This window comes from Cyprinodon variegatus, unplaced genomic scaffold (assembly GCF_000732505.1).
Source record: "Cyprinodon variegatus isolate N-32 unplaced genomic scaffold, C_variegatus-1.0 Scaffold49, whole genome shotgun sequence".
NCBI classification, from domain to species: domain Eukaryota; kingdom Metazoa; phylum Chordata; class Actinopteri; order Cyprinodontiformes; family Cyprinodontidae; genus Cyprinodon; species Cyprinodon variegatus.
Window position 1 is genome coordinate 610,990 of NW_015150502.1, and position 12,323 is coordinate 623,312.

A 12,323-nucleotide genomic window follows, 5' to 3' on the forward strand; every position below is an offset into this window, starting at 1 on the left:
AGCCAAAACTCTTGCGGTCTGCTTATTTTCATGGACTTTGAAGGATCCAGTCAAGATAGGAAGACGCAGCCCATAAATTTCGACAACAGCCATACTTAGCTCCCCATGTGTGTTTTCTCCTGGCGTCTCCTTGCTATTTGGTTTGATTCTTGGATTTTGTTTCTGTTATCTTTTACATTTTATCACACCTGAAAGAACTCATCTCTGCCTCCCTCGTCTCTACATTTGGGTCTTCAACCAATCACCACCCCCACACTGACACATTAAGAAGAGGCCATTTGTCTTTGATGTTTCTTTTATGCTTCTTTCTGCCACTAGAGGTGCTGAAGAGCAGCTCTGCTTCTTTTTGACTGCATGTCCTTCTTCTGTTAACACGTCTAATGGGCGTTTTAACAGGAAATATTAAAACCAGTGTAATTATCCTCACTTTTCTGTGACATTTAAAAAAAAATGGCTGGTGTTGCTAATGCTAATAACACCAAACACTTTCCCGTTTCTTTCAAGATGCAATGTTGTGTCACGCAACATGGCTGCCCCCTGTTTTTAAAGAGTTGTTTGTTTGATTCTTAGAAGCTACAAGAAAGAATTTACATAAAAAAAAAAAAATAATTTTGAATCAACTGTGGAAGTATTTTAAGTTTCTGATGAAAAATTAGTTTTTTACTCTGGAGGGCGACGAGTGCCACAATTCAATAAGTTATTATTTAAATGTGTGATGCATTTATTATATAACATTTTTATTTATTTAAAATCTACAACTAATTATATGGGCTTAGTTAAAATGAATTAATTTATTGATTGAGATAGTAATTGATTTTACTTTACCCACCATGAAATCTTTAAAATTCTCACTTATCCATCAAAGTCAACGAGGCGGGACTATAGCTGCATCCGTAGCCACCGGGACCTCTGATTGGCTGCTTCTTATTGCGTTGCACAAAAATATCCTACCCTGGTTTTCTTTTACTCCGTCATTAGAAAAGTTCTCCTTCATTGACTTTGATGGATGTGTGACAGTTTAAATTAATTGAATACATTTATTAAATCCCAAAATAATTATAATCCTCTCTTTAGATAAAATTAACTGAGACACATATAAATAATAATACATTCATTTAATTAATTCTGTATTTATTCCTAACGTTAATAAATTAATGACATATTCTAATTATTTTATAAGTTATATACTTATTGTATTGCAGCACTTTTCACCCTCCGTATTCTGCATTTAATGTTAAAGTATCTGAACCGATTTATTTTGCCTGTTCCTGAAGTAGAGGTGGAACGTGTGTGGGCCTCACCCTCAGTAGAACGAAGACTGGGAGTTCATGCAGAGCCGCATCGCATGGGACACAGCGGGGGAGAACATGGAGAGAGACTGCAGGGGAGGGATGGAGAAGGGGGACGGCGAGGGAGGGGGTGGAGGGGCGACGGGGAGGCACGGGGTGTAGGTCTGTCCCCCACAGCTCAGGATGCTGGGACTGCCATCAGAGGTGGACATGGTGAAAGGAGGGGAGAGGCTTCTGGGCGAATCGTACAAAGGTCCAGACAGGATGGAAGAATCTGGAAGGAAGGATGCTGGGTGATTATTTAGATCCCACAGAACGTTCTAGATAGAATCCTCTCTTTTTACTGTAGCATCAGTAGCGGCCATTGATACGACAAAAATCAGCAGATAGGTTCAATTACTGCTTGTTACCTGTCATTGTTAACCAAAATTATATAATTTAGATTTTTATTAAATTTTAGCATTTTAGCTAATTTTGTCCTCAAAGCGTAATTTAGCTAGCTGAATGGATTAAGTGAAGCCAACACGCTAGAGTTACTGAACAAACACACATTTTAGCTAGCCCTAACCTTTTAGCTAGCCTTAACCGTTTAGTTAGCCCTAACCTTTAAGCTAGCCTTAACCTTTTAGTTAGCCCTAACCTTTTAGCTAGCCTTAACCTTTTAGCTAGCCTTGTCACTACTCGATACGTCCCGGAAGCATGATCCATTGTGCGCATGCATGAACAGATATACATCCGGGTGTCTATAAATAATATAATTATGGTGGTAAAATGACTGCACTATATACGATAAGGTTGAAACAAAACGAAAACATAAAACTCAAAATTTATGTTTAAATCCAAAGCCGAAAAAGTTAAGCCACTGGAAGTTGTCAAGAATCCAGTTTTTGTGGGGGGTTTTTGTGTTTCCTTTCCTTCTCCACCAGGTGGTGCCCCGTCCTCATTGGGCCTCCCTGCACACCTGCCGCTCGTTGTCTCATTACCTGAGACTCTTAAGCTGCTGACTGCCACTACCTCGACGCCAGTGTTTGCCAGTTTGGGGTACTATAGCCATGCTGAGTTTTTTTCAACATGACTTTAACCTTGTTGTTTTGTCTTTGCCTCTCGGCAGGAAGTCAACCTGCAAACTGGATGTTTTGGACCTTCTCCCCCTGGCAGGATTCTCTGAGCACCAAACTGAGCTGATGATTCGAGCTTGTGTTTTGGATCTACTTTTCCCCTAAGGATTGTCTGGGCGTCTCTCTGAGCAGGGGATTCATCTCCACAAGAACCTTTGAAGTACCGCAGGAAAATTAAGTGGCAGTCAGCTCCTCCGTTCCTCAAGGAAAAACCACAATCTGGGTAAACCCTGTCCGCCCTCCAACGAGCAAGTCTTTACTGGAACAACCCACACCGACTGGATTCAATTAGAGACACCTTTTTCTGGAAACGTGAGTCCTATGGCCTAAATTCCCTTCTTCAAGTCAAAAACACAAATTTCCCACTGAGCCTGAACTAACCGCAGACTCTTCCCCTTCACTTTACAGTCCCGGTTCGGCAGTGTTCAGAGCAGCACTGGACCCTTCTCAATCTATTCAAAATAAACCTGTTAAACTTTTCCCTGGTCTCTCTGTTTGGGCTTCTGCATGTGGGTCAGAGCTCTAGATAAAATCATAACAGAAGTAGTGTAGGATCCCATTACCAGTGCAGATCGGGCAGAGACGAGTGATAAAACAGAAAGGATTGTAAGGCATTTATTTTCTCAGGAAATACATTATTATACATTATTAACCTTTAACACATTATATTTTAGTATTTTTACTATTTTTGGGGGAGGGTAAAATGTCATTCAGGTCTTTTTAACAAAATAAAATCGAGGGAGACCCGGATGCACAAATGAGCGCAGAATGGTTCGTGCTTCCGGCACGGATTAGCATAGAAGATGGCAGAATTTAATGTTATTCTATCAGTGAAAGCACATATGTTCATGTTAATTTTAACTTAGTCAATAAGACAGAGTATATAAATTACCGTAACTCTCTGTAGACCAGTAGACCTGTAGACCTCTAATCCAACCCACCAGTTTCCATTGCTGCTTTCTCGGTACTGGTGTTGGCTTTTTTCAGCCATTCTCAGGAGTTGGACCAAGCAGAATAGAAAAAGGCCCAGTACGGTACCAAAGAAGCCGTAATGGAAAGGGTTAAAAAAGTAGGGTGGAGTAGAGCCAGGCCAAGTGGGGCAGATAAAAACAAGGACTAGTTTGTCTTCTGGACACGTTTATATCAGTTAATAATATGCTTTCTTCTGTTTCTCTTTCTACTGGAAGAACTCTGGACCCATTTCAGCCACACAGACTCAGATCTTTAGATATAAAACCTCATTAGCATCAAATGATCAACTGGTTTTCAGTGAACCTTATTGTAATTAGGAATTAAATAGACTATTTAAAGTGTTAAAATGAATCTGATTAAAGGGAGTTTTTGTGAATATATAAAAAAATCAATCTGTATTTTTGCAAAATGATCAAATGACACAGATGTGTTTTTGTTTTGTTTTTTAACATAGCAGTTATATTAGGAGTCATCATCTGTGAGGGGGAGATTCTGCTTCTGCAGGAGCAGCGTGGATTAATGAAGACATCAAGAAGAAGAGATGAAGGAGAAAAACAGGAGAAATAAAATCAGAGGATGTTCTGTAGCTGCTGTGAGCTCCATCGGAGGCAAATATATTCAGCCTCCTGTAGAGATGGAGGGGAATAAAAAAGTTCGATTAAAGCATCCTCCACAGGATCTGCTCTGGCTTTATTCGCCCTTCTTCTCACAGTTGCATCCGGAAAAAGAAAAGGGAAAACCGCTTTAATGAGCAGGTTCTGGCGGCTGGGTTCTGCTTCAGAACTTCTGGACCAGAATGAGCCGCCTCACTTCTTTAAACCTTTTAGCTGTTTTGTCCCATTTTACCACTTCGTCTCATTTCCCCTTCATGCTGATGTCAGGACATCTGTCAGACGCTCGTCTTGGATTATGGATCCTCTGTATTTGAAGGAAAACGAGATTCGAAGAAAAAGAAAACCCAAGAGATGTAAAGGAGGTTGATCACATTTCAGGTCTGCTGTGTTAAAAAAGCAAAGATTGAAGAAAGAGAGGAAGGAACAGATCTTTACAGGATTTAAGGGATTATTTCAGGTTTATAGAAGGTGGGACTGAAGGATTTGTTTAGCTGCACTCCTAATATATATATATGTATATATATATGAAACATGGCAAAATCCTTCATCATCTTTTATTTTATTCTTAATAGTTTATTAAGTACTTACAAATGGTTATAATAATCAAATGTATGTCAAAAAACTAATAATTTTACATTCATCCAAAAAAAAAATATCTCTTGAATTTTACATATTTTATTAACAAGTGTGTGAAAGTACATTAAGATCCTAGTGGGGTATGTTGCTTGTTTTATTGTGAATTTTAGTCACATTTGGTGCATTTTGATAAAAAGAAACAAATTCTTCAGCACAGAACAAAAAAGTATATGAAATGTTTGAATAATAGATAGACCTGATGTGGCGGAACTGACAGGAGATTTATTCTGAATATTTTTCAGATGATAAAAAAAAAAATTAGGTAAAGTCAATGTCTGGAAAGATTATGAACAATAAAACCACCTGACAATGCTGAAGATTCTCATTTAGAAATGGCTGAATAAGAATGCAAGAATATTTGTGATTTTGTTTTTACATCACTTTAGAGTTTTTATTTGATTATATTGTCTTTTTTACATTTTTTTTCTATTTATCCTTCATCTTTACCCTCGACAGGCTGCAGCCATGTCCTGAATTATTTGTTTTCCAGACACTTTTTTTGAAATTAGCATTTTCCCATTCTCTCTGTTACCAATTCCGCGCAAATATATTGCGATATAATATATGTGATGAAATTGTTTTTATAAACTTTTTTGTTTTTCAAATAAAGCATTTTAAATGCCCAATAATCAAATTTAATGAATTTTAATGCCAATTAAGGCCTTCATAAAAAAAAATACAAATTTAATGAATTTTAATGATTTTTAATGACCCGTGGAAACCCTGTAGAGTGAGAAATAAAGCGGAAACAGAATCCTGTGAGGGCTTCCAGCAGATAGCGTCCTGACGTAAAGCCGCTGTGGCTCCAGTTGACCTTACGTCTCTACTGTAATCTCAAACGGCCATTTTTAAACCAGGCCAGCTGTGTCGATGCGTTCAGCAGCTCTCTGTGCATTTAATAATCAGAATGAAGCAAAAAAAAAAAAAAGACCTTCAAACAATTAATAAATGAGGCCAAATTTAAGCTCCTGCAGCTGGAAAAAGTTTCAAATCAGGAACCGAACAGGAACATCTGGAATCTGAAGATGCTCTCCTGCTTCCAGGTGAGAAATCACAAACAAGCGTTGAAGATTTTCCCCGTGTAGCAGAGCTGCGGTGCAGAGCGGCGCTGGCAGCCGCCGCCCCGCCTGGCTCCCGTTCAGACTCTGACAGATGCTGTGGCGTTCCACCTGGATGCCAAACACGGTCGTGCTCTGCGGTTTCTGCTCTTCACACTAACTTAGTCCTTCTGGGGCCGACCAAGAGGCCCCTACAGGTTCCTGAACCTGCTTTATTGGGTCTGATGTCTGCAGCAGAGAGGACAGGCATGGGTCTAAATAAATGATGATGGCAGAGCGACTCCGAGCAGCAGCGGCAGGTCTTGAGTGTTTTAAAATGCATGAGGAGGGATGTGCTGCAGATTACTACCAGCTCATCATGGAGGCCATTAAAACAAAGAGGGTCAGTGTTTATGACACCGAGGGTGAAGCGGCGGCTAAACTCCATCCATAAAACATGGAGGTGGCTCTCAGATCACAGCCGCAGCGCTGAGATTAGACACTCTGCATATTTCTGCATACGTTCCTGCTGAGATCCAGCTGGGAGGGTGTCGGTGAGACGCCCCTCTGACCTTTTAACAAACTGGGAAACATGAGGGATGGAGAGGAGCCAGGCGAGAAATAGTTGGAAATACCAGCTTCTCTGAGCAGCAGAGATGCCTTAAAAACATTTTCATCTTCAAAAATACAGATAATTTAATTAGTTAGGTCACAGTTTCTCATAAAAAAAAATGCAGGCCTATATAGATCCTTAGAAAGTATTCACACCCCTTCACTTCATTTACATTTTGGACATTTGTTGGAATTTTAAGGGGACAACTACAGGTGAAATGGATGAAAAGATCATTTATTTTCAGAATAACCTTCATAAAATCTGAAAAGTGTGGCATGCATTTGTCGCCAGCTCTCCTCTGTCACTCCCTGACATTTTGGGCCATTCGTCTTTAGTAAACAGCTGAAGCTCAGCCAGAACGAACAGAGAGAATTTGTAAAAACGTCTTTTCTCAGGGTTTCCTCACCTTGGTTGATTTAAAATTCAAGAACTTTCCAAAAAAAGAAAATAAAAAAAAACAATGGACTTTGTTCCTAAGTTTGAAGACATTTTGCTTCCATCCAGGAAGCTTTTTTGATTCAAAATGTCAGGAATAACGTTGAGTTCGAGGCTTTATACTACAGGAATTGGTCCAAGAATGGAGCCTTGGGGAACCCCAGACCTGATAGGAGCTGAAGATCAGGTGAATTCACCTAACTGCACAGAAAAGCTCCCATCAGTCAGATAAGACTGGAACCATGAGAGAGCAGAACCTGTAATGCACACCCACTGCTCAAGTCGCGCCAGGAGAATCCCATGGTCCAAAGCGTCAAAGGCAGCTAAGATCAAGGAGCACCAGCAGAATTTCCTAAATCAACCATTAAATCATTAATAACTGTCAACAGTGCTGTCTCAGTGCTATGAAAAGGTTTGAAGCCAGATTGAAACTTCTCATATATATCATTGGCCATTAAGACTAAATCTGAATAAAAAAGACTTTCTCTAAAATCTTAGATAAAAATGGCAATTTAGAGATCGGCCTAAAGTTGGACAACACAGAGAGATCTAGATTTTTCTTTTTGATCAGAGGTTGTAGAACAGCATGTTGGGACACATCCAGTAATGAGACAGGAATTAACATATAAAGGTATGACCTGGATGACTGAGAATCTTCACCAGAACATTCAAGAACTTTCCAGGAGCCATAGAAATGTGCAGCAGTATTTACCTCTTGCTAGCACTGTCATCTGTAGCTACGTTTTCATGGACATGAAGTAATAAGCGGCCGATCAGACTGAAACTGTGTCACTTAAACATGTCAGAGGGAATAATGTGATTGGAGCTTATTATCCAACTGAGGGGTGTTTTTTATGCAGACTGACAATCTGATTGGTCAAAGAACATTTGTCAGGATCGGGTTATTCTAGATGAGGCAGGCTAACCCTAGCTAGCATGGGCATTGGTTTATTTCTGCTTCGTTTGGCTAGACCCACTTATAAATAACAGATTTTTAGCCTAATTAGCCGTTTTTCTCTGCTTACTTTTGTCCATGTAAATGAGCAACATGAGTAGTTTCTGTTTTTGAGTCGTTTCAATCAGATCAGGAAATATAATGCAGGCATAGCTAATAAGAATGAAAGTTGGATCAGAATAAACTGTGTACCTGGAGAATAAATAATGTAACTTTCGGAATATAAGCCGCAACTTTTTCCCCATTTTTTGACCTTGCGGCTTATATAACAATGCGAGTTAGCTAACGGCCACTAGCGTAATACCTAAATCTATGGATTTTACCATCCACCATGTAGACGTCACATTTGCTTCAACACACAAGTACGGAAGCCGTGCGCGGGGGAATGCGGAGGTCCTCCGGAAGCAGACTTCTATCGTGAGTGGTACGAGACAGAACGACAGCGAGAAAGACGGACCTTAAACATAAAAAACCTGCGGCTTATAGTCCGGTGCGGCTTGAATATGTAAAAATCCATCAATTTAGCTTCTGCTGCTTATATTCAGGTGCAGATAATAGTCCGAAAATTACGGTAACCAACATACAGCTATGGACATTTTTACAGTAATGGATATTTGAAAATAACAGCAACATCAGAGATGTACAAAATTACAATAGCATGTTATTTAACTGACTAATGTTTCTATCATTACATTGGCTTTTATTTGTTGATGCTCCTGGTGGTTGGAACCTTTATTCCACTCTGGATTCTCAAGAGTGTAGTCTTTGTTCACTTTACAGTAAAAAAAAGAAAGAAAATTTAAAAGAAAAATTTAAAAGTACTCAGGTATTCATTCTTTTGCTGATTTGTGTGTCAACTGTTGTGGTTGCTAAGCAACATAGCGTACAGCGGTGTAAGCTGTTTGAATTCACAGCCAAAACACTTCCGGTCTCCTTATTTTAACGGACTACCAAGGACCCAGTCCAGATAGACCGGTTCCTTGGAAGACGCAGCCCGTTAATTTGAACGCAGCCATTGATTTAATGGCTGAACTCCCTGGTAACGAGCGACTGATCTGATTCAGGTGTTTTGAATGCTGCATATATAAGCTGCAGGAAGGAGGACCTCCCTACTGGATTACTGCAGCACTGATCCAAACCCTCCTCTGTTGTCCTGCTGAGATCAACCTCTGACCATAACATCCAGGTTTCTTCTTGAAAACTATATTGAATAGATTCAGATCGCATCGTTTCCTCACACTAAACCAACATGGAGGATGTGCGTGAGCAGCTGTGAGTCGAAGCGTGTTTCTTACCCAGGTTCCACAGCGTGGTCTGAGCTGCCAGCTCCTTGGCGTCATCCAGCAGGACACACAGCTTATCGGGGAAGTAGGAGGCTCGAGTGGACGGCAGCACCACCTTCATTAAAACAGTACAGCTGCTGATAGTTTCACAGCTCACTGGGTTCTTAGCATTCCAACACAAACGACTTTATTGGGGAATTCGGTCATGTGAGCGATGAGAAAAGACCTTGTAGAGCAGCAGCAGCTTCCCGTCCTGTCCGCTGCTGGAGTACAGGTGGTACTCTGGAGGCGACCAGCAGTTCTTAAGGCAGTGGTACTCCAGCAGGCTGACGGCCGAGCCAATCTGGCTCTGCTTCAGGGAGAGCAGGCTGGTGGGGTTCAGGGTGGTGCAGGGTCCCAGGGGGAACATGTAGCAGTCGGAGTCATCTGAGGCAGAAACACAAATAGATGTTAGACTCTCTGGATGAGGTAGATCTACATCTATCCGTTTAATCCATACAGTCTATGGGCGGATCTAATCCATGTCCATCAACATTTAATGAGTCAAACATTTATAAGCAGTAAATCATCTAAAAACTCTCAGCAGCAGAACCCTCCAGTAAAACTCTATAATTTTTAACAGAACCAAACAGAAAGTGACCATCTTCACATTTATCCTCCCCATCAGCTCTCAGGAGACCAAACGGATCCATTTGCCTCACTAATCAATTCATTAGCAGAGCCATCAGTGTTGAATGGCTCCACTTCTCCTGATCAGATGGAAATAAATGCTGCTCTCTTTACTTGCTTTGCTTTCTGAAGCTAATTAATGTTCAAGTTGTTGTGAAACAAATTTCAAGTGTTTGTTGCGGAGCAGCTTTGAAGTGATTTAGATAATGATGTCAGACATACGTGTTGCTTTGATATTAGTCCCTATGGAGGAGCAGAGACACCGCTGAGGGTTCATCTGTGGGACAAACCAACGTGGAATAACTCATCTCACAGTCACTGTTTAGAGTTGATGTAGCAACCACTCTTTCTCCCAGGCAGCCATGTTGTTTGTTTATGTTTGGTTTTATGAGCTGTGTAGTGCCGAGGGCTTCAAAATAAAGCTGTCTGAGTGGGAGTATTCAAAGCTGAATCAGCTTCTGTAGTAAATGTACCATCCAGCTGGATCTCAGATCAACTTTATGTTTAAACTAAATACATTTAGCCTCTCCATTCTAGGCTGTCTTGGCTTCTTGCTGGAGGCTACATTTACCACTGTCTGCTTTGCCTGGTAACTGATCAAACGTCTTGGATGAGCTTTTTAAACCCCACATTCCAGAAATTTCATGGCTTTCTGTGTTTCAGTTAAATACACAAAGGGATTCAGACATCTGCTTTATAAACATCTAAATGTTTATAAATGCCTAAAATCAACCAACCAACCAAACAATCATCAGACTGGGTGTCTGATTGAACAAACGTCCAGAAACTCACCAACTACCATCAAATACAAGAAACAAACTACAACCAAAAGATGAGTCCATATAAACTGAAAGATCAGTCAACAGATCAGACTAACCATAAGATAAACTAAAAGCAGCCTGCAAGGTCAGGCCAAAACATAACCCAAATAACCCAGTAAAAGGCTTATAGCCAACTAACCCAACAACCAACAAAGGGCTCGTAAATAACCAACCCAGCAACCACCAAAGGGCTGGCAACTAACCAATCAACCAACCAACCCACAAAGAGATGATAACAAATCAAACAACCAACCAACCAACCAACAAAGGGATGATAACTTACAGTCCAACCAACCAACAAAGGGATGATAACTTACAGTCCAACCAACCAACAAAGAGAGGATACCCAACCAACCAACCAACCAACAAAGGGATGATAACTTACCGTTCAACCAACCAACCAAGGGCTGACAACTGACCAACCAACCAACCAAAAAAAAGGGATGATAACCAACCAACCAACCAACAAAGGGATGATATACAACCGTCCAACCAACCAACCAAAGGCTGACACTGACCAACCAACCAACCAACCAAGGGCTGACAACTGACCAACCAACAAACCAACCAAAAAAGGGATGATAACGAACCAACCAACAAAGGGATGACAACCAACCAACCAAGCAACCAACCAACCAACCAACCAACGGTCTGGCAACTAATCACCCAACCAACAAAGGGATGATAACTAACCATCCAACCAACCAACCAACCAACCAAGGGCCGACAACTGACCAACCAACCAACCAAAAAAGGGATGATAACGAACCAACCAACCAACAAAAGGTCTGGCAACTAATCAACCAACCAACAAAGGGATGATAACGAACCATCCAGCCAACCAACCAACAAAGCGCTAACAATTAACCAACAAAGGTCTGAGAAACAACCAACCAACCAAGGGCTGACACTAACCAACAACCATCAAACAAAAGGCTAAAAACCAACCAGCCAAAGAACCAACCAGCAAAAGGCTGACAACTAAACAACCAACCGACTATCCAAATTAAGGCTTACAACTAACCAACCAACTAACCAACCATCCAACATAAGGCTGACAACTAACCAACCAACCAACAAAAGGCTGACAACTAACGAACCCACTGAGAAAGGGCTGACAAACAACCAACCAAAAAACAGCCAGCAAATCAATCATTTAGGCATCCATCTGACAAGCTGATCGAAAGCTCAAACAATGAGATGAGTGGCCCCACAACCAACCAAAGCAATCAATTAAAAGATGATTGATAAAGAAGACTGAGGAGACAGTGATTAAACAACTAACTAACCTGCAAAAAGATGGAAGGGCTACAACAAACTGACAGAATAGCCCAAATGGCACAAGGTTAGATATGCATTATTGAATTAATGTTTAATGGGATATATAGAGCTAGCTATATTCTCTGATATATATCTGAGTGTTTTTGGTACAAAAATCAGCCTCTTATTCTTCGTCATATTTCTTTATCAAGTCCCTGCTTTATATAATACTTGATACTAGAGTTGACTGTTTAGACCCTAATGATATACGATGACACTTCATCTACTTAGTGCTGCACTCAGGCAAAATAATCTGGGCAAAATAAACAAGAAGAGGCTTTCTTTTTGTAAACCTAATTTAAAGCCCTCCAAGCGGTTTCCTTTCACAGGAAAACAGCCTGGGTGCTGAAGTTCTTCAGCAGGAAAAAATGGAGTTTATCCAGCAGACGGAGGCCTGGAAATCTGCCGAACTGGAGCAGCAGCCACGGGGAATGATAATAGAAATGAACTGAAGGAGGACAACACCAGCAGCAGAGGAGGAAACACAGACAATGAAGCAGAGGTAATGATGTTTATTTCCTGTTAATCACAGTCATTAATGTGATAACCGATTCATAAACA

The 12,323-nt window shown here is 40.7% G+C and overlaps 1 protein-coding gene across 1 annotated transcript in view; it reads right to left on the reverse strand.

The window, feature by feature from the left end:
• Positions 1 to 1,414: 1,414 nt before the first annotated feature.
• Positions 1,415 to 12,323, reverse strand: part of rbm46 (RNA binding motif protein 46) — a gene marked incomplete at its 3' end in the record, with an annotated part of 26,267 nt that continues 15,358 nt past the window's right edge. Inside the window, exons 8-10 of the mRNA XM_015370876.1 lie at positions 9,179 to 9,378; positions 8,965 to 9,067; positions 1,415 to 1,563 (exon numbers count right to left, since the gene is read on the reverse strand). Coding sequence (XP_015226362.1) covers positions 1,415 to 1,563; positions 8,965 to 9,067; positions 9,179 to 9,378 — 452 coding nt within the window. The remainder of the gene's footprint in view (positions 1,564 to 8,964; positions 9,068 to 9,178; positions 9,379 to 12,323) is intronic.